At 47.4% G+C, this 22237-nt stretch overlaps 1 protein-coding gene across 1 annotated transcript; it reads left to right on the top strand.

Annotated features, from left to right (window-relative positions):
- The first annotated feature begins 4104 nt into the window (after positions 1 to 4104).
- Positions 4105 to 19831, top strand: LOC148143605 (uncharacterized). The gene is made up of 4 exons (XM_087975244.1): positions 4105 to 4325; positions 9136 to 10212; positions 12645 to 12736; positions 18694 to 19831. Exons 2-4 carry the CDS (start codon positions 9514 to 9516, stop codon positions 19538 to 19540), a joined length of 1638 nt encoding a protein of 545 aa, XP_087831370.1. The 5' UTR covers positions 4105 to 4325; positions 9136 to 9513; the 3' UTR covers positions 19541 to 19831.
- Positions 19832 to 22237: the final 2406 nt, after the last annotated feature.

The following is a 22237-nucleotide window of genomic DNA, read 5'->3' as shown; positions in this document are numbered from 1 at the left end:
GTGGAGCCCTCTTGCAGCGGGTGGTATGTGTCCATTCGGGCCATCCTTCCGGTTTCACAGCAGTCCGAGTTGTCATCAGGATCAGGTACAGACCTTTCCACCGAGGGGAGAGAGAATCTTTTTCTAGTGATTTGATCATGACATAGTCCCCAGGTCAGAACAGATGAATGGGCAATGATTGGGGTGGAGAAGGGCTTATGCCCGAAATGTCGATTCTCCTGTTCCCTGGATGCTGCCTGACCTGCTGCGTTTTTCCAGCAACACATTTTCAGCTCTGATCTCCAGCATCTGCAGACCTCACTTTCTCCTCAATGATTGGGGTGTGGGCAATGCAGCCCTGACCTGGTTGTGTGAGCACTAATGCTCCTGCTTAGGGCCTGGACATACTCTAGTGGGGCCTCTTGTGTCAGAAGCAGGGTTGTGTCTGTGGTGAGTGTCAGGGGTCTGGTGGCAGTGGGCATAGGCTGCCCCATAAGTACTTGAAAAGGGGTGAGCACAGCTGTTCAGTTTGGCTGCGCATGTGTAGCATAGAGGGCAAGTGGCAAGGTGTCTGACCAGGTCAGTCCTGTTTTCTGGGTGGTTTTAGTCAGTGTGGTCTTCAGGATGCCATTCATCCGCTCGACCATGCCTGACAACGGGTTGGTTGGGGATGGGGTGTCGCTGTGGTATCCCTAGTGCCTCGCTAATGCCGGTCACGAGCTAAGCCGTGAGTGAGTCCCCCTCTCCGTCGTTATGCTACTGGGAACTCCAAATCTGGGGATGACATCCTTTAGGAGGCATTTTACTACCATACATGTATCATCCTTTCTTGTGGGAAATGCTTCGACCCATTTGGAGAACATGTCTCTGATGACCACGATGTACTTGTAACCCTGTTTTTGGGGCATGTGTGTGAAGTCAATCTGTAAGAGGCTGAAAGGCCCCTCAGGAACTGGCAGGTACTTGGCAACTGGCTTCCCTGCATTGTTCTGCAGGCAGATGAGGCACTGTGACAGCAGGTCTTGGGCAGCGGCAGTGAATCCTGGTGCATACCAGGACTGCGTTACAGTGTGTATCATGCCCCTCTTGCCTGTATGGCCAATGCTGTGGGCTGCTAGGGCCAGTGTGTGTAGGTGGGCACTTGGGCAAATGATGTGGCCATCAGGGTGTATTAGCAGGTTGAGGGAAGGAGATTGTGTGGCCCCAATGCAGGCCCAACTGTCCTTTTCCTGCTGTGGAGCAGTTTCTTGGGTAGCTTGCACAGCCTCCATGGGGTCAGGGAATACTGGGGCCTGTGCTATTCTGGGAGCCTGCAGGATGTAGATGGTGGGGTGCAGTGCAACTTCCGGGCTGCTGTGTCAGCTGAGGCCTTCCCGAGGGTGACCGGGTCAGTGGCTGAGGTATGGGCACAGCATTTGATAATTGCTAGGGCTGAGGGTAACAGGGCTGCTTCCAGGAGATCAGAAATTAGCGTAGCATGTTGTAGTGGCCTCCCTGCTGACGTGACGAAGCCTCTCTGTTTCCAGAATGTGCCAAAATCGTGGATGACTCCGGCATATCTGGAGTCAGGATAAATGTTTGCTGTGTGTTCTTTAGCAATGACATCAGCCCTAGTGAGTGCAAACAGCTCTGCAGCTTGTGCAGATGTGCCATTTGGCAGTGCAGCTGACTCTAGAACTGTGAAAGGAGTGCAGAGGGCACATCCTGCCAGTGTGCACTGGTCTGAGGGCCTGAAGGATGAGCCATATGTATAGAATATGAGGTCAGAGTTGTCTAGAGGTGTTTCAGAGAGGTCAGGGCATGGGGCAACGACCTGCTGGACAAGGTCTAAACAGTTGTGTTCATCCGTAATAGTGGTCAGAGTGAGTGGAAGCAGGTTGGTGGGGTTCAGGGCAGGGGCACGTTGTAGGGACAGGATGGCTTTGGATAGTAAAGCAACCTCATATCCAATTCTCTGGGTGGCAGTGAAATGTTGCTGCTGGAAATGGAGTAATCTAGTTACAATGATGCTAATCGGAAAACAGTTATCAGAGGAATGTCCTAATTCTCTACACAAAGCAACATTCTGACAGTATCGATGGATCAGGAGCTTCCATTCCTCTTCGCAGGTAGGTGCTAATGTCTCCTCTGAAGCGGTGAGGTGCTTCCATTGTCCTGTCCTGGGAGCAATGCTCTTGCTGGTGCCTCTCTGTCTGACCTGTCCTTTGTGTGGTTTTGGTATTGCTGGGTTGTGAAACTGCCCTCAGGGCTTTGGGATAGCTGTGGTACTCTGTCATTGTTAGTGGGTGCTTGAGGTGTACAGGTATTCCCTTGTCTGCAAGTGTTGTCTAGTTTTGCTTGTCAGCCTGCTTGGTCCCTGCTAAGACATTCTGGGTGTTTTGGTACAGTTTGGCCAATTTTGCTTTTGTGGGCCTATTGTGGGTTGCCAGGGTGGCAGATCTTTTCCCACATACAATTACCAGGAATACTTGGAATCCTGAGAAGGATTCAAGTGAATCCTAGAGAGATGTTGCATCCCTTGGACTATTCCCAGAAAGTGAATGAACGATCAAGACTCCAATTAATTGGTAATTTTTATTTGTTTAAAAATGTGAATACTTAATGAAGAGTTCTCCCAGTTAATCACTGGGTATTCAAATTTCTCTTCAGAATTAAAGATCATAACAAAACTGGGTGTCATTGTGGGATGTTGAATCTGTAGTATGTGCTTGGTAAAATTTGGATGAACAATATTTCAAAGTGAATTTTATCATGTTAAGTACTAAGACTTTCTGGAGAGGAAAGATTTGCCCTTGTGTGTTTTGCAACACTTAATCAAGGTCAGTTCAATAGAATACGCAGACAAGTTGATGCTCGAGTTGAGATCTGTGGCAAAATATCAGAAATAATGCAGGCAGTAGCACGGCAATTAGGGTTAGAAAGTTAGCTAAAAGAATTATAAAAACAGGTTGGAAAGTTTTGTCAGCTTTTCTTAAAAAAAGTTAACAAAATGAGTCTGGGGATTCAGTAACGGAGGATAAAGAGATGGCACATGAATTGAAAAGAGTTTGAATCTGACTTCACTCGAGAGGATACAAATAACACCCTGGAACTAGTTGGAAATCAGGAATTGAAAGGGAGGGAGGAACTGAAGAAAATTACAATCACCAAGGAATTAGTACTGAGTAAACTGTTGGAACTACAAGCTGATAAGTCCCGGGTATTTGAAGGAATTCATCCTAGACTGTTAAAGAGAAATTAGCGAGTGAAATAAGACCATAAGACATAGGAGTGGAAGTAAGGCCATTCGGCCCATCGAGTCCACTCCGCCATTCAATCATGGCTGATGGGCATTTCAACTCTACTTACCCGCATTCTCCCCGTAATAGTTAATGTATTGGTTTTAATTTTCCAAACCTCATTAGTTTCAGGGATGGTTTCTTTAGATTGGAAAAATCCTTTCTTCAAAAAGGGAGACCGAGAACAGGAAACTGCAGACCATTTAACTTAACATATGTAATGGGGAAAATGTTCAAAGCTATTATCAAAGATATTATGACAGGGCACTTGTTTCAGTTCAAGGTAATCAGGCAGCCTGAATGTGTTTTTGTCAATGGGAAATAATGTTGTAATAATTTTTTGAAGAACGGCCTCTCCGCACTGCGACTGAGCTGATGAATCTCCAGTGCCCACAGGGAATGGAATCCCTTCCCTCAGTCCCCACATTTCCACAACTTCTCCGCAGTTCTGGTGACTTTTTGGCTCTGTGTTTCCGATAAACAATTGAAAGTGTGATCACACTCAGGAAACGTGTACAGTCACTCCCTCCTGCGAATAGTGTAATGTTTCTTCAGTCTGTGTGACTGGTTAAAGCGCTGCCCATAGTCAGCTCACGGGGAGACTCTCTCAACAAGGGTAAAAGACACACAAAGGTTGAGCAGCGAGACAAAATGCAAAAGCAATAAAATGTCGAACCACGGGGAAAACATATTGTGGCTCGACCCCTTTTTTTCCCATTGGCATTTGGACGCTTGAAATCTGCCAGTAACACCAGCATCCCGATTGAGCATACAGCGCATGTTTGCCGGTGTCAGCAACGCCATGCGCATGCTCGCCGGGTGTCAGCAAAACACTGGGCATGCTCATCGCAGTCCGCACAAAAAGGCGCGCGATCTTCTTTTGATTGACCAATAGAACGTACAGGAGGACCGGAAGGAGTCTAGTCCTCCTGCCAATCAGAGCCACCCCATTGTCTGAATGCGGAAGTTGGACCCTGAGTTTCTGAAGCTGCTGCTACTGCTCCTGTTTCTCTGAATGAAGATTGAGCTTCACCCCAGACTGCAATCTCCTTCCTCTGTCCAACATCTGTGAGTACGGCACTCTCTTTTCTCACCACCTTTTCCAATTCTTTATTTTCATTCAGGGCTTCAGTTGTTGACTTGCAGCAACTGAAAGGAAAGGGAGTGAATCGGGGTGGACAGACTCTGGAAACGTTGCTCCACGTCTGTGTCGCAATTGGCAAAATAGACAGGCAGGAGACTGGAAGAACAAGCCAGGTAGCATCAGGAGGTGGAGAAGTCGATGTTTCAGGGGTAACCCTTCTTCAGGATTGGGGATGGGTGCAGATAAAGAGTGTCCTAAAGAGGGTGGTGAATTGGGGATAGGTGAAAGGTCTGACCTGGTTGGTGAATGGGAGGAATAAATCTGGTTCGTGACAGTGATGAGTGGAAATGAGGGGGAGGAGCTGAGAAGGGAGTCGTGGGGGATGGGTGGGGGGGAATGGGAAGTGAGGTTATTTGAGACTGGATAACTCAATGTTGAGTCCTCTGGGCTATAGGCTGCCCAGGCGGAAGATGAGGTGTTGTTCTTCCAATTTACTATTTGGTTCATTGTGGCAATGGAGAAAGCCTAAGATAGTCTTTTCAGAAAGGGAGTGGGAAGGGGAATTAAAGTGGGCAGTGACTGTGGAGCCGCCTGCGACGTTCAGCAAACCGTTCCCAAGTTTATGCTCAGTCTCCACAATGTAGAGAAGACCACAATTGGAAAACATGAGAAAAAGAGTACAACAATATGAAGTTGTGAAAAAGAGCAGAAAGGAAGTGTATTATTTAAATGGTGATATACTGAGATGTGGAGAAAGTGAGATATGCAGATACTGGTGATTAGAGTCAGTAAGTGTGGCGCTGGAAAAGCACAGCAGGTCAGACAGCATCTGAGGGGCAGGACAGTCGATGTTTCAGGCACAAGGGAATAAGGAATGATATGTGGATATAGAAAGGGGGTTCAGTGTCCTTCCACACCAGTCACTGCCAGTTGTTAGACAGGTGCAGCAAGCAATCAGCAAAGCAAGTGGTATATTCACAAGAGGAATTGTGTTCAGAATTGTGGATGCCTTCCTGCAGTTAGGGGTCATTGAATATATTCAAGGCTGAGTTCATCTGAGTTTTGAGCAACAATAAAGTGGATGTTTATGGGAGAAAGCAAGAAAATGTTTTTAAGACAAGTACAGAACAGTTACAGAGTCATACAGCAAAGAAACAGACCATTCAGTCCAACTAGTCCATGCTGAATATATTCACAAACTAATCTAGTCCCACCTGCCAGTGTTTGGCCCATATCCCTCCGAACCTTTCCTATTCATGTAATTAACCAAATGTCTTTTGAAAGTCACATCACTTCCTCTGGACATTCATTCCACACATGAACTACTGTATTTAAAAAAAAAAGCTGCCTTAAGTCTTTTCAAAACCTTTCTCCTCTCTCCTTTTCAAAATTTGCTGCCTAATCCTGAAACCCCCACCTGAGGGAAATGACACCTGCCATTCACCTCATGTATACTTCTCACGATTTTATAAACCTCTATGAGGTCACTTCTCAACCTCCTGTGCTCCAGTGAAGAAAGTCCCAGCCTATCCACCGAGATGTCGGAAGATTCATATCCAGTTATGGTCTGTTCAATGCTGGTTCAGGCTCCAAAGACCAAATGACCAACTCCTGCTCCCAATTCTCACGCTCTGTGTCCAAAGTTAAAAATAAAAAACATAGGATTATGGTCCAACAGGTTTATTTGGAAGCACTAGCTTTCAGACTGCTGCTCCTTCATCAGTGGTTGTGAAGAATAAGATTGTAAGACACTGAATTTATAGCAAAAGTTTACAGTGGGATGTAACTGAAATTATATATTGAAAAAGACCTGGGTTATTGTTAAGTCTCTCATCTTTTAGAATAACCATGTTGGTTTTAGTTCTTTCATATGTAAATAGCAAAACCTTTTTTAAAAGTTACATTCCCAATTGGTATCATGTTGTCTCAAATAACGTATTGAAGGTGTGAGTTTCCCTGTTTGAGGCTGTCTGTACCACAACGGTTAGACTGATTCTAATCTTAAAAAATGGATTAACAGAATCTTACTTGGATTCATGCAGTTTGTGTCCAGGACAGCAAGAGACCATCAGATATAGGAACAGCAATTAGGCCATTCAGCCCATTGGGTTTGCTCATACCATTCAATCGTGGCTGTTAAGTTTCTTATCCACATTCTCCTGCTTTTTCCCCGTAACCCTCGATCCCCTTGATACTCAAGAACCTATCTATCTCAGTCTTAAATATCCTCAGTGACCTGGCCTCCACAGCCTTCTGTGGCAGTTAATTCCTTAGAGTCATTACTCTCTGGCTGAAGATGTTTCTCCTTATCACCAATGTAAAGGTCTTCCCTTTACTCTAAGACTGTGCCTCGAGCCCTAGTCTCTCCTCCCAATGGAAAGATCTTCCCAACATCCACTCTGTCCAGGCCGTTCAGTATTCTGTATGTTTCAATTAGATCTCCCCTGAGTGTGGGCCTGTTAAACAGCATGAACCAGACCCTTCAGGATGAGATACAGCAGGGATTAGGTTCTACAAAGTGAGAAGGGAGGGAGTGTGTGTGGGATGGAGATTTTCAGCTTCTCGAGAATGAGAGGAAGCAGAATTCACTATAAATTAGAATTGATCGGATGGACCAATGGGCCAAGGAGTGGCAGATGGAGTTTAATTTAGAGAAATGTGAGGTTTTGCATTTTGGTCAAGCAATCCAGGCAGGACTGGCACAGTGAAGGGGAGTGTTGCAGAGCAAAGAGACCTTGGAGTGCAGGTTCATAGCTCCTTGAATGTGGAGTTGCAGGTAGACAGGATAGTGGTGGTGGTGTTTGGTCTGCTTTCCTTTATTGGTCAGCGTATTGAGTATAGGCGTTGGTAGGTCATGTTGTGGCTGTACATTGGTAAGGCGACTTTTGGAATAGTGCGTCCAGTTCTGGTCTCCCTGCTTTCGGAAAGAACTTGTGAAACTTTGAGAGGGGTTGGAAAAGATTTGCGAGGATGTTGCTAGACTTGGAGGGTTTGGACTACAGGAAAAGGCTGAGTAGACCCAGGATATTTTCGCTGGAGCATCAGAGGCTGAGGGGCAACCATATAGAGGTTTATAACTGGCATGGATAGGGTGAATATCCAAGGTCTTTTCCCCAAGGTAGGAGAGTCCAAAACTAGAGGGCATATGTTTGAGGTGAGAGGGGAATGATTTAAAAGGGCCCTGAGGGGCAACGTTTTCACGCAGAGGGTTGTGCACGTATGGAACGAGCTGCCAGAGGAAGTGGTGAGGCTGGTACAATTATCTTTAAAATGCATCTGGCTGGGTACATGAATAGGAATGGTTTCGAACCATAAGAGCCACATGCTGGCAAATGGGACTAGATTAATTTTGGGTATCTGTTTGGCACAGACGAGTTTGACCAAAGGGTCTGTTTTCGTGCTGTATGACTAATTGTCTTCGGTGAAAGCAGAAGTGTGGTTGTGAAGACTGGACTTTCAGAGCAACTTTCAAAGATGTTTTGCCCTTACTGGGAGCAGAAGAAGTCACAATGAAATATTTGATTTGTGAGAGAGCAACTGAGAGTGTGGACATTTGGGATTTTGGTGGAAAGTGGGAATTCATTGCCCTGTGGGGATCAAGCCCTCCCTATCCAGTCATTTCATCTGGTGGATGAGACTCGGCAGTTCATGGAGGCAGTCAATCCAGATAATATTTTATAAATTCCTGCTTTGGAAATAGAAACAGTCTGAGTCAAGACTGAGATACAGGCAAACTCTGACCTCATACCTTTAATGCATTGTCTGAGCTGAGATGCCACCTTGTGTTGTAAAGCCTTATGTTATCTTCAGAGGGTGCCTTACAGGAAGTTCTGGGATTTACATATTAATGATCCCTGCAATCCATTCTAAAAGATGAAAGACTTAACAATCCAGATTTGTTCAATATATCATTTCCGTGGCAGACCACAAATGTCTTTCCATAAATTCTGTGCCTTATGGTCTTATTCTCCACAATCACCTGATGAAGGAGCAGTGCTCCGAACGCTGGTCCTTCCAAATAAACCTGTTGGACTATAACCCGGGTTTGTGTGATTTTTAACTTTGCCCAGGTTAGGGTGGATTGATCATGCTAACTTACACATAGTGTCCAGGGATGTGCAGGTGAGGGTGGATTGGCCGTGTTAAAGTACCCATTGTGCCCAAGGAGGTGCAAGTTTGTGTGGGTTAGCCATGCTAACTTACACATAGTGTCCAGGGATGTGCAAAGTAGGGTGGATTGGCCAAGGGATATGGGCCAAGTGCTGACAAATGGGACTAAATTGATTTACAATATCTGGTCAGCATAGACGAATTGGACCAATAGGTCTGTTACTGTGCGGTATATCTTAATGACTCTGGCTTTCTACTAAAGTTTGCCACGTCTCTTCTGTTCAGTTTCTCTCTGGTGTCTGTGTTAATACCTTGATGTGTCTGGTTATTCCTCAAGCTGCATTCCTGATTCATCCTGAATTGACACATTTTGTTTTGCTTCCCAAAATCAGACCTGCTCACTCTCAGTATCCCAATGTTGTGAAAGATATTAACTTTCAGGTGGAGTTATCCAATATGTAAGTCTTGACGTTTTTGCTGTTATGATCCTGAATCAGCACCTTCAGGAGAATTACTTAGAGCGGAGTGAGAACAGAGGGGTGAGGGGGAGAGAGAGAGAGAAGGAAGTTGCTTTCAATTTTGTGGAATAACAAAAGAAAAGAATGCTGCACAGAAAGTAGAATAGCTTGTTCTGAATTTCTACCCTGCACTGACAGCGATGACTTTTGTAATCTCTTTTTCCAGAGTATTTGAAGATCCGAAGACAGAAGTTTCAAAATGAACAGATGAAGGGCTTATGCCCGAAATGTTGACTCTCCTGCTCCTTGGATGCTGCCTGACCTGCTGTGCTTTTCCAGCGCCGCACTTTTCAACACTGACTCTCCCCCATCTGCGGTCCTCACTTTCACCTCAATATCTGACAGTCTCTCAATCGATTGGGACAGCCACGATTTTTTATTACAATTCTGTGAGAAGGAGCAAAGCTTTTTGGTTCCTATTTCAGTACATTTTCATTATCAGTGGGACTGGATGAGAGACCCTACTGTTGCTGCGCACTGAGTGTGGAGCCTGAAACAGTAATACGGCCTGGAAAGAGGAACTCACAGCAGTGAGGGGCAGTACATGCATTTGCTTGTGGCTGAAACTTCGGACATGGAGAAACCGTGGAAGTGTGGTAACTGTGGGAAAGGCTTCCGTACTCCGTCTGACCTGGAGATTCATCGGCGCATCCACACCGGGGAGAGGCCATTCTCCTGTCCCAAGTGTGGGAAGGGCTTTACCCAGGTCTCTGCCCTGCTTAGGCACCAGCGGGTCCACACGAGGGAGACCCCCTTCAGCTGCCCCGAGTGCGGGAAGGCCTTCAGCCGTTCCTCCAATTTGCTGACCCACCAGCAGGTCCACACAGGGGAGAGGCCCTTCTGCTGTCCCGAATGTGGGAAGGCCTTCAGCTATTCCTCCTCCCTGCTGACCCACCGGCGAGTCCATTCGGGGGAGAGGCCCTTCTGCTGTCCCGAGTGCGGGAAGGCCTTCAGCGATTCCTCCTCCCTGCTGACCCACCGGCGAGTCCATTCGGGGGAGAGGCCCTTCTGCTGTCCCGAGTGCGGGAAGGCCTTCAGCTATTCCTCCTCCCTGCTGACCCACCGGCGAGTCCATACAGGGGAGAGGCCCTTCAGCTGTCCCGAGTGCGGGAAGGCCTTCAGCGATTCCTCCTCCCTGCTGACCCACCGGCGAGTCCACACAGGGGAGAGGCCCTTCAGCTGCCCTGAGTGTGGGAAGGCTTTCACCCGCTCCTCCCACCTCCGGAGCCACCAGCGACTTCACGTGCTATCGCAGGGGGACTGACAAAGCGACTGCCGAGTGCAGTTATCGACTGGACTATTAACCCAGTTCTGGGATCTGTTGGGTTTGAATACCACCGCTGCAGATGGCGGAATTGGAATATGGTCAGAATCTAACGATGAAACCATTTTCTGGGGGAGCCGGGAGAGAGAAAACCCCAGTCTGATTCACTCATGCCCTTTTTCGGGAAGGAAACTGCCATTGTGGGAAAGGATTCACTCAGTCGTCCCAGCTGCATCCTTTACCCGGTTTGGCCTACACGTGACTCCAGACCCACAGCAGTCTGTTTCACTCCACACTGCCCCCGTTCCCGGCCCCAAGGGTTAAGGCTGTACCAAGGATCCAATTACAAAGGGACAACTCTGTGCTGACCGATAGTAAAGAAAGTGAGGTGGGGAGGGGGAGTGTGTGCGCTTTGACCTTGAGCTGTTTAAAAAGCAGCTACTTTCTCTACATCTTTTTGCTGGGGGGGATCTGAAGCTGGAACAAAGCTGGGTCACAATAAAGATTACCTGAACTTACTGCTGGACTCAGACTCTCATTGAAAGCTTTGAGCTCCAGATGGTTTTTTTGTTTTAAAGCTGCTCATTTCTTCCAGCCTCCTGCACCAAGTTTCTAATGTTGTGTATCAGATGGAGCAGTGAATGAGTAGCTAGTATCATTAGAAATTGTAAATGTTTAAGGAGTACAGGTACTGCATCGTTTCATCAACATTGTAAAGGTTACTGGCTGCACTGGGAGGTGTGGGCTGTGTTCACTCGAAACTCTTATCTTTAAAATTGAGATTAGCTAAAATGATATATTCAGAAACATCATTGAAGTCTAAACGCATTTCAATTTTTTAAAAGAGCTGCTGAAATCTTTCTGAAACTTGCACTGGAATATGTGCAGTTAGGCCACAGCTCAGGACAGGCTGTAAGGGGTGAATGACCTATTCCTCATTTTGTGAAATTGGTTTCCAACTATGTAGACATAGTCATAGAGTTGTAGAGCCTGAAACAAACCCTTCAGTCCATACCTTAAATGAATCTGGTGACCCATTTGCCAGCATTTGGCCTATGTTCATCTGTACCCTTCCTATTCGTATCCCCATCCAGATGCCTTTTAAGTGTTGTAATTGTACCAGCCTCCACCACTTCTGGCAGTTCATTCCATACACGCACCACCCTCTGCATGAAAATGTTGCCCCTCAGGTCCCTTTCCCCACTCACCTTCAACCTATGCCCCTTTAGTACTAGACTTTGGGGAAAGACCTTGGGTATTCACCCTATCCATGCCCCTTATAAATGTCTATAATTTTAAGGAGGAGAGAATGAGGACTGCAGATGCTAGACATCATTTTCCACCCCCCCCCCACTTTATCCCAGTCCCATGCCTTCAACTCAGCACGCCATCTTGACCTGTCCATCAACTTTTCAATCTATCAGCTCCACCCACTTCTCCAACCTATCCATTGCCAAACCGTTACTACCTGATGCCTGGAGGAGGAACACCTCATACTCTGCCTTGCGACCCTGCAACCACACAGGACAAATGTGGATTTCAACAGTTTCCTCACCTCCCCCACTTTATCCCAGTCCCAAGCCTCCAACTTGGTGCTGCCCCTTCTGACCTGTCCATCATTTTTTCCTATCTATCTGCACCATAACCCCCTCCGAACTATCATCTTGCCACCCCCCCAACCCCCACCTCTCACAAACACACACACACACACACACCCACCCCTACCTTCATCTACCTATGGCATTCTCAGCCACCTTGTCCCCAACCCCACCCTCTTCCCATTTATCTCTCAGCACCCCGGACCACAAGCCTCGGTCCTGATGAAGGGCTTATGCCCAAAACGTCAATTCTCCTGCTCCTTGGCTGCTGCCTGACCTGCTATGGTTTTCCAGCACCACACTCTCGGCATAATTTTAAGGTAATTGGAGGAAGGTTTCAGGGAGATGTCAGTAGGTTCTCTACTCGGATAGTGGTGGCTGTGTGAAATGCACTGTCAACTGTGGTAGTAGAGTCAGATACATTAGGGACATTTAATCGACTCTTGGATAGGTACATGAAAGTTAGTACAATAAATGGTATGTAGGTCAGTCTGATCTTAGAGTAGGATAAAGGGCCGGTACTGCATCGAGTGCCGAAGGGCCTGTACTGTGCTATGTACCTAAGTAGAGTCAAAAATGTTGTTTTATCAGCAGTACAGTCAGATCCGAGCAAACAAGGACATGCAGGTCATACTGCGCTTAGACAGAGTGAGGCGTACAGGGTTACAGCTGCACAGGAGGTGTGCAGAAGCAAGGTCAACATTAAATTTCAAATTGGAGAGCTCCATTCAGCAGTCTAATAATGGCAGGGAAGAAGCTATTCTTGAACCTGTTGGTACATGTGTTCAAGCTTCTGTATCTTCTGCCTGACAGAAGATGGTGCAAGAGATCATTCCTGGGGTGGGAGGGGTCTTTGAGGTTGGTAGCCTTTCCATGACAATGAGAAGTGAAGATGGATTTCATGGGTGGGAGGTTGGCTTCTATGATGGACTGTGCTGTGCACACCACCTTCTGTAGTTTCTTCCAGTCCTGGGCAGAGCAGTTGCCGTAGCAGGGTGTGATGCACCCAGATTCAATGCTTTCTGTGGTGCATCTGTAAATGTTGGTGAGTGTCATTATGGACATGCCGAATTTCTTGAGCATCTTGAGGAAGAAAAAGTGTTGTTGTGCCTTCTTGATCTTTGCATGGGTAGGTTTAGATATTTAGCCACTCCTTTCTCATTCTTACTAATTCCTTTACTTGATGCAGTCACAGTCAGTTTCATACCTTGTGCTAATCTCTTTTGAAGGTCTTCTTCAGAAGGATAAAATATTATAAGGGGCAAAGGTAATGTACATACATAATATGAAATCTTTAAACTTGAATTCATTTTAAAGAGCAGAACAACGTATTTATGGTAAAAATGGGTAAACTTAACAGGTTTTATGGAGGGTGAGAGTGGGAAGTATGTGGAGGTGCATGGTAAAACAGGACCGAGTCTGCATGGCTTTGACAACAGGAGGTCATGTCTGACAAATCTATTAGGATTCTTTGAGCAGGTAGTGAGTAAGTTAGACAAAGGGAGAGCCAGTGGACGTGAGTGATTTGGATTTCCAGAAGGCCTTTGACAAGGTGCCATGCAGGAGGCTGCTAAGTAAGATAAGAGTCCCTGGTGTAGGAGCAAGGTACTGGCACGGATAGAGGATTGGCTGACTGGCAGAAGGCAGAGAATTGGCATAAAGGGGTCTTTGGAGTTCCAAAGGAGTCCATACTGAGAATGCTTGGACAGGCCAGGAGAATGGTCAGAGAAGGGGCAGATGCAATACAATGTGGTAAAGTCTGAGGTTATGCACTTTGGTGGGAAGACCAGAAACAGAGACTGTTCTCAAAATGGGAAAGGCTTCGGAAATGTGAAACAGAAAGGGATTGGGGAATCCCAGCTCAGGGGGAGGATTGTACCATTCATTCGGGGTGGTGTAGAAAGGATCGTACCATTGAGACTTTGGAGGATTGTACCCTTAATGGCTGTGGGGGAGTAAAGGATTATACCATTCAGAGGGGGACGATTGCATCATTCGAAGGTGGAGGGGTGTGGAGGAGGAAAAGGGGCGGGGAGGATTGTACCATTCACATCACGGGGTGTGGATTATACCATTCACAGGGAGAATTATTTATTTTTATTTTTCAGAATTTCCAGGATACAGGACATATGCCAATTTTCCCCACTAGAAATCGACTGAAACTGGGTGCACTAAAAAAATCCAGCAGGAAGATTATCAGTAAAAAGGTCTCGTTTCGGTCAAAGCAGTTATAGACTCAGAGTCACACCGCACAGAAACAGACACTTCAGTTCAACTCATCCATGCCGACCAGATGTTCCAATCTGGCCCAGTCCCAAGTTCCAGCATTTGCTCCATATTCCTCTAAATCCGAACTATTCATCTAGACACCTTTTAAATATTGTAATTGTACCCACCTCCACCACTACCTCTGGCTGCTCATTCCATACACGCTCTACCTTCTGCGTGAAAACGTTGCCCCTTAGTTCCCTTTTAAATCTTTCCCCCTCTCATCTTAAACTTATACCTTCTAGTTTTGGACTCCTCCATTTCGGGGGGTAAAAGACCTTGGCTGTTCGCCCTATCCGTGATTTTCATGATTTTATAAACCTCTCAGGTCACCCCTCAGCCGCTTCCACTCCAGGGAGAACAGCCTCAGCCTAGTCAACTTCTCCCTATAGCTCAAATCCTCCAACCCTGGGAACATCCTTGTAAATCTTTTCTGAACCCTTTCAAGTTTCACAACATCCTTCCAAGAGGAAGGATGCCGGAATTGTACACTTATTCCAAAAGGGTCCTAAACATTCTCCTGTACAGCCCAACATGACCTCTCAAATCCTATACTCAATACTCTGACCAATAAAGGAAAGTATACCAAACACCACCTTCACTATCCTATCTATCTGCAACTCCACTTTCAAGGAACTGTGAACCTGCACTCCAAGGTCTCTTTGTTCAACAACACTCCCTAGAACCTTACCATTAAGTGTAGATGTGCTGCTCTGATTTGTTTTTCCAAAATGCAGCACCTTGCATTCATCGAAATTAAACTCCATCTGCCACTCCTCAGCCCATTGGCACATCTGATCAAGATCCCATTGTAATCTGAGGTAACCTTCCTCGTTGTTCACTACACCTCCAATTTTGGTGTCATCAGCAAACCTACTAACTATACATTTATGTTCACATCCAAGTCATTTGCATAAAAAATACAGAAAGTAGTGGACCTTGCACTGATCCTTGTGGCACTCCACTGGTCATAAGCCAGTGGAGTGCCACAAGGCAACTGAAAAACAACTCTTTGAGCCAGTTCTGTATCCAAATGGTTAGTTCTCTCTGTATTCCATAAGATCTAACCTTGCTAACCAGTCTCCCTTGGGGAACCTTGTCAAACACCTTACTGAAGTCCATATAGATCACGTCCATTGCTCTGCCCTCATCAATCTTCTTTGTTACTTCTTCAAAGCACTCAATCAAGTTTGAGAGACATGATTTCCCATGCATAAAGCTATGCCGACTATCCCTAATCAGTCCTTGCCTTTCCAAATATGTGTAAATCCTGTCTCTCAGGTTTCACTCCAATAACCTGCCCACCACCGATGTCAGGTTCCCTGGCTTTTCCTTATCACCTTTCTTAACTAGTGGTACCATGTTAACCAACCTCCAGTTTTCTGGCACCTCTCCTGTGACTATCAATGATACAAATATTTCAGCAAGGGGCCCCACAATCACTTCCCGTAGCCTCCCACAGAGTTCTCGGGTACACCTGACCAGGTCCTGGAGATTTATCCACCTTCATGTTTCAAGACATCCAGGACCACCACCTCTGTAATATGGACATTTTTAAAGATGTTATAATCTATTTCCCTACATTCTATATTTTTCATGTCCTTCGCCAGAGTAAACATTGATGCAAAATACTCGTTTAGTATCTCCCCTATCTCCTGTAGTTCCACACATTGGCTGCCTTGCTCATCTTTGATGTGCTGGAAATGTGTTGCTGGAAAAGCGCAGCAGGTCAGGCAGCATCCAGGGAACAGGAGAATCGATGTTTCGGGCATAAGCCCTTCTTCATCTTTGATGTGCCCTATTCTCTCCCCAGTGACCCTTTTGTCCTTAATGTATTTGTAAAAACCCTTTGGATTCTCCTTAACCCTATTTGCCAAAGTTGGGGGGATTTGTCTCAGTCAAATCCCTCGAACTCAGCACCGCCTTCCTAACCTGCAATCTTCTTCCTGACCTCTCCACCCCCACCCCCACCCCCACCCCCACTCCGGCCTATCACCCTCACCTTGACCTCCTTCCACCTATCACATTTCCAAAGCCCCTCCCCCAAGTCACTCCTCCCTGCCTTTTATCTTAGGCTGCTGGACACACTTTCCTCATTCCTGAAAAAGGGCTCATGCCCGAAACGTCGATTCTCCTGTTCCCTGGATGCTGCCTGACCTGCTGCGCTTTTCCAGCAACACATTTTCAGCTCTGATCTCCAGCATCTGCAGCCCTCGCTTTCTCCTCTTTCGTAATTTACCTTACCTATTTCTATTCATCTTTGAAAATCCCTTTGTTTGTGTCTGGAAGTTTCCCGATGTTTCAGCTTTCCAAAGGTTTGGAGTAACATTCCTGAACAGGCTGAAAATTAAAAAGAAACCCACCTTTCAGGTGGCTGGGGGCGGGGAAAACCAACCCCCATTGTCCCCTATTGGTTGGAGGGCTCCCCAACCACGCCCCCTCCGTTGGTGACGACGTTGTCGGGATCACGCCCCCTGTGTGTTGGCGCATGTGCAGTGTAGGTCTCGCGGCGACAAAGACAGTGTTGCTGAGTGTGGGAGAGGAATGGCGCCGGTGGCTGAAGGAACAAGAACAGGAGCCGCTGGAAAAGCTGAGCAGGTCCGGCAGCTCGTGTCGGGAGGAATGTGAGGAGGTGTTTCGGGTCCGGGGATCCTCCTTCAGAACAGGACCAGGTTTCAGGAACATCCCGGGGAGGTCGCCAGGCCCGAGCGCCAAGACCTGGCTCCTGCCCCCGGGGAGAGGAGACAGTGAGACAGGGTAGGATTGGGAACCGCGGGAGGAGGGAGACTGGGGAGTTTATAAACTCCTAGGGGGAGGCCTCAGGCCGCGAATAAAAGCCCCACAGGCCCAGTGTTTACTTCACCGGCGAAGGAGCTCTCGGGTTGCCCGGGCAACCGGCCGCCAGCTTTGTGAGGGTCAGGCGCCTGTTGTCTTGGGACGGGGTTGTTGGATTGTTGTATAATATTGATCTCCTCTGTACTTTTAATCTTGAAGATTTTAAAAATGTACATTGGCTTCAATTTATGAATTCTAAGTACAGAAGCAAAATATAAACATCTCCTTACATGTATCCCAACATGTGCATAGGAGCCAAGACTGCCTCAAGATTTACTGAGGTGCTGAATCAATAGCTCTTTCTCTTTTGATTAATGAAGGTGGTGCCCAGCAGACTCCTGCACACAGCCTGTTCTGTCAGCCTTTATGGGAAAGATAGGATAGCAAAACCGAGACACCCGTGTAGCCAAGTAATCTGAAGTCACACTTTGGTGCTTTAATCGCCTCAAACGCATGCCATTCAGAATAATGTCAAGGCTATAGGGGTACCAGGCTCCCCAAGATAGCCAGGATGGATAACAAAGAGGAGAGCTGAAGTGTTATCCTTATCAAGCCTGTAACGTCTTCACAAATCTCTAACAAGTTAGACTACTAATTTTGACCAGAATAAGACTTACTGGAAGCTTCTCCACCAAATTTAAACTGGCAGGTGGGACTAGATTGGGTTGGGATATCTGGTCGGCATGGATGGGTTGGACCGAAGGGTCTGTTTCCATGCTGTACATCTCTATGACTCTATAATTGCTGAGATTAACTTTACAACCTTTCTTAAACCAGGCTGCAATGTTTGCAATTCTCCAGTCTTCTGGCACCTCCTCCAAGTCCCTTCCTTCAAGATTGTTGGATGCATTTCATCAGTGCCTTGTCAAACTTTAAGGACCAAATGCTTATCGAAGACTTCTTTCATGTTAATTTTGAACTCTTGGGAGGTCATGTTGCGGCTGTACAGAACATTGGTTAGGACACTGTTGGAATATTGCGTGCAATTCTGGTCTCCTTCCAACGAAAAGATGTTGTGAAACTTGAAAGGGTTCAGAAACGATTTACAAGGATGTCGCCAGGGTTGGAGGATTTGAGCTATAGGGAGAGGCTGAACCAATTGGAGCTGTTTTCCCTGGAGTTTTGGAGCCTGAGGGATAACCTTATAGAGGTTTAGAAATTTATGAGGGGCATGTATAGGATAAATAGACAGTCTTTTCCCTGGGTTCAGGTCTGTTTCCATGCTGTACATCTCTATGACTCTATGTTGGTTGCATCTGTAAGATCCTGAATCAGCACCTTGAGGAGAATTAGAGTGGAGTGAGAACAGAGGGGGAGAGAGAGTGGGATGGTGCGTTCAATTTTGTGGAATAACAAAAGAAAAGTATAATCTGCAGAAAGTAGAATTGCTTGTTCAGAATTGTTACACTGCACTAAGTGTAATAACTTTTGTAATCTCTTTTTACAGAGTATTTGAAGATCTGAAGACGGAAATTTCAAAATCGCCTTATGCCCGAAGCATTGACTCTTCTGCTCCTTGGATGCTGCCTGACCTACAGTGCTTTTCCAGCGTCATACTTTTGAACTCTTGACTCTTCAGCATCTGCAGTCCTCACTTTCACATCAATGTCTGACAGTGACACTGGGACATCGGGACTGCAACGATTTTTGACTGTGCTTCCGGCTTGAATACATTTTCAGAATCAGTGGGACTGGATGAGAGACCCTACGTTGCAGCGCAGTGAGTATGGAGCCTGAAACAGTTATACGGCCTGGAAAGAGGAATTCACGGCAGGGTGGGGCTGTACCCACCTTTGTGTGCAGCTGAAGCTTCGGCCACGGAGAAACCCGAGGAATCCCGCCCCGTGAAGAAACCGTGGAAATGTGGCGACTGTGGGAAAGGCTTCTGTGCCCCGTCTGCTCTGGAGACTCACCGGCGCAGTCACACCGGGGAGAGGCCATTCCCCTGCACCGAGTGCAGGAAGGGCTTTACCCAGGCATCCGCCCTGCTGATCCACAGGCGGGTCCACACGGGGGAGAGGCCTTTCAGCTGCCACGAGTGTGGGAAGGTCTTCAGCAATTCCTTCGCCCTGCTGAGGCACCAGCGAATCCACAAGGGGGAGAGGCCACTCTCCTGCCCCGAGTGCGGGAAGACCTTCAGTGATTCCTCCCACCTGCTGACCCACCGGCGGGTCCACACGGGGGAGAGGCCCTTCAGCTGCCCAGAGTGCGGTAAAGGCTTCAGCGATTCCTCCACCCTGCAGACCCACCAGCGGGTCCACACAGGGGAGAGGCCCTTCAGCTGCTGTGAATGCGGGAAGTGCTTTACCCAGGCCTCTGCCCGGCTGAGACACCAGCAGTCCCACACCAGGGAGAGGCCCTTCAGGTGCCCCGAGTGTGGGAAGGGCTTTGCCCGGGCCTCCAACCTCCAGACCCATCAGCGGATCCACAACGGGGAGAGGCCCTTTAGTTGTCCCGAGTGCGGGAAGTGCTTTACCCAGGCCATCACACTTCAGAAACACCAGCAGGTCCACATAGGGGAGAGGCCCTTCAGTTGCCCCAGGTGCAGTAAGGTGTTCACCTGCTCCTCCCACCTGCAGAGGCACCAGCAAGTTCACGTGCCATAGCAGGGGCATTGAAGGAGTGAGGGCTGAGTGCCATTATCGACTGGAGTATTAACCCAGTTCCAGGGCCTCCCGGGTTCAAATCCTGCTGTGGCAGATGGTGAAATTGGAATTCAGTCAGTAATCTGGAGTTCCAAGTCTAATGATGAAGCCATTTTTGGGGGGGAGGGGGAAGAAAACCCCCATCTGATTCACTCATGTCATTTTTCGGGAAGGAATCTACCATTGTGGGAAAGGATTCACTCAGTCGTCCCAGCTGTATCCTTTACCCTGTCTGGCCTATGGCTGACTCTACACTGCCTTCCCCACCCTCCCCCACCCCTTCCTCCCCCACCCCTTCCTCCCCCACTCCTTCCTCCCCCACTCCTTCCTCTTCCCCACCCCCCCCCCCCGGGACCTTCACTACACTTGATTTCTTTCAGCCTCCTGCACTAAGTTTCCAATGTCGTGTATCAGATGGAGCAGTGAATGAGTAGCTAGTATCGTTGGAAATTGCAAATATTTCAGGAGTGCAGGTACTGTGTCGTTTTATCGGCATTGTAAAGTTTACTGGCAGCACCAGGAGGTATGGGCTGTGTTATTTAGAAATGATGTGGAGTTGCTGGTGTTGGACTGAGGTGGATAAAGTTAAAATCTACACAACTCCAGGTTATAGTCTCAACAGATTTATTTGGAAGCGCAAGCTTTCGGAGCGCTGCTCCATCATCAGGTAGCTGTTGAGCAGGATCATAAGACATAGAATTTATCGCAAAACATTACAGTGTCATGCAGTTGATAAGATTTCCTGAACCAGTCCAGTTGCAGTTCAGTCTTTCATCTTTTAGAATGGGCTGCAGGTTTCGGTTCATTAACATGTATATCCCAGAACTGCTTTTATGTCACATTCTCCCGATGACTTAAGATTTTATAAAAATAGGTGACATCTCCGCTCAGACAATGCAAGAAAGGTGTGAGGTTCAAGTCTGTCTGTATCCCAGTCCTGAGTCACACATGTTCTATTTCCAAAGTAGGAATTTATAAAATATTACATAGATTGACTGCCTGCAGATTGTGTTTTGCTCAAATAGCACAATGTATCTGCAAATGCAAATTCACTGCATAGGTTTGTGTGTGTGTGTGTGTGCGCATGAGAGAGACAGTGTGTGTGTTTGCATGTGCATGCTTGATAAAGTGTGTCGATGCAATGGAGTAGAAGCCTGTGAGAAGGTGTGTGCATGGATTTGAGTGTGGGAGGTGTATGTGTGTGAGAGAGGGTCTGCGTGACTGGGTGTGTATGTGTGCGTGTGGGAGTGAGAGACAGTGTTAAGTGTCGTGAAGGTCCCGGTTGAGACCGTCCTCATGGGTTCCAAACTTGCCTATCGGCCTCTGCTTGGCCAGTAGAAACAATTAATCAGTTACTGGGTGGCATGGTGGCTCAGTGGTTAGCAGTCCTGCCTCGCAGCACCAGGGATCCAGGTTCGATTCCCACCTTGGGCAACTGTCTATGTGGAGTTGGCACATTCTCCCCATGTCTGCATGGGTTTCCTCCAGGTGCTCCAGTTTCCTCCCACAATCCAAAAGATGTGCAGGTCAGGTGAATTGGCCATGCTAAATTCCACAGTGTTAGGTGCATTAGTCAGGGGTAAATATAGGGAGGGGAATGGGTCTGGGTGGGTTACTCTTTGGAGGGTCAGTGTGGACATTTTGGGCCAAACGGCCTGTTTCCATACTGTAGGGAATACGTACACACATTGGAGAGGGCAGAGTGAGACTTGTCTTTCACTTTGCAGAAGGTGGGAAGTTCTGGATGCTGTGATTCAGGGTAAACACACGCTGGAAGACCTTTGGCTCAGAGAGATGGAGTTGGATGCCAGGCTGCAGACATGTCACGGGGAAAGTTAACCGGACACTTTATTCCAGAAGATGGTCATTCCCCTCTGGACAGAGCCTTCTGATTAGGTCATTGGACAGGGTCAGAAGGGTGAGAGTGTGAATCACACAGGTAAAGGGGATCTGAGATTGGGCAGCGGGGAGGAGCTAACTGGCTGAGTGGTGGGAGGGGGGGGGCGTTGGGGGTAAGGGGCAGAATATTGACAGGTGATTGTCGTCTTTCTCTGCAGTTAGCAGCATGAGGCCAGATGGCATCAGTGTCTGTCTGGCACAAGGTTCAGGAACCGACGTGCTCAGGACAGGAGAAGTGGGAATGGGAGGCTGCAGTGGGTGTGGTCCACAAATCTCAGGAGGGCAGAGCTTCTGCTGAGGGCGCATGAGAAGTCAGAAGCTATGAAAACAAATCAGAACATCAAAGCTCTGGGTGGCATGGTGGCTCAGTGGTTAGTACTGCTGCCTCACAGTGCTGAGTTTGATTCCAGCCTCAGGCGACTTTGGCACATTGTCCCCCTTGTGTCTGCGTGGGTTTCCTCCAGGTGCTCCAGTTTCCTCCCACAGTCCAAAGATCTGCAGTTTAGGGTGGATCATCTGTGCTGAAGTGTCCAGGGATATGCATTTTCGGGTGCGTAAGCCATGGGGAACTGCAGGGTTGTATGGTAAGTGGGTTGGTCTGGTGGGATGCTGTTTGGAAGGTCAGTGTGAGGTGAATGGGCTGCATGGCCTGCAGGGATTATGTGATTCTACTGCTTTAGCCATTTGTATATTGAGAAATGATTACTGTGGTTCTGGGAAAGGTGGGATTTGTAGTATCACTGTCCTCTGTCCATTCTC

Source organism: Chiloscyllium plagiosum, unplaced genomic scaffold (assembly GCF_037043375.1).
Source record: "Chiloscyllium plagiosum isolate Xiang-an unplaced genomic scaffold, Cpla_swu_hap1 HiC_scaffold_27, whole genome shotgun sequence".
Lineage (NCBI taxonomy): Eukaryota > Metazoa > Chordata > Chondrichthyes > Orectolobiformes > Hemiscylliidae > Chiloscyllium > Chiloscyllium plagiosum.
The sequence above is the reverse complement of the archived record's forward strand: the minus strand, read 5'-3'. Positions and strand labels throughout refer to the sequence as shown.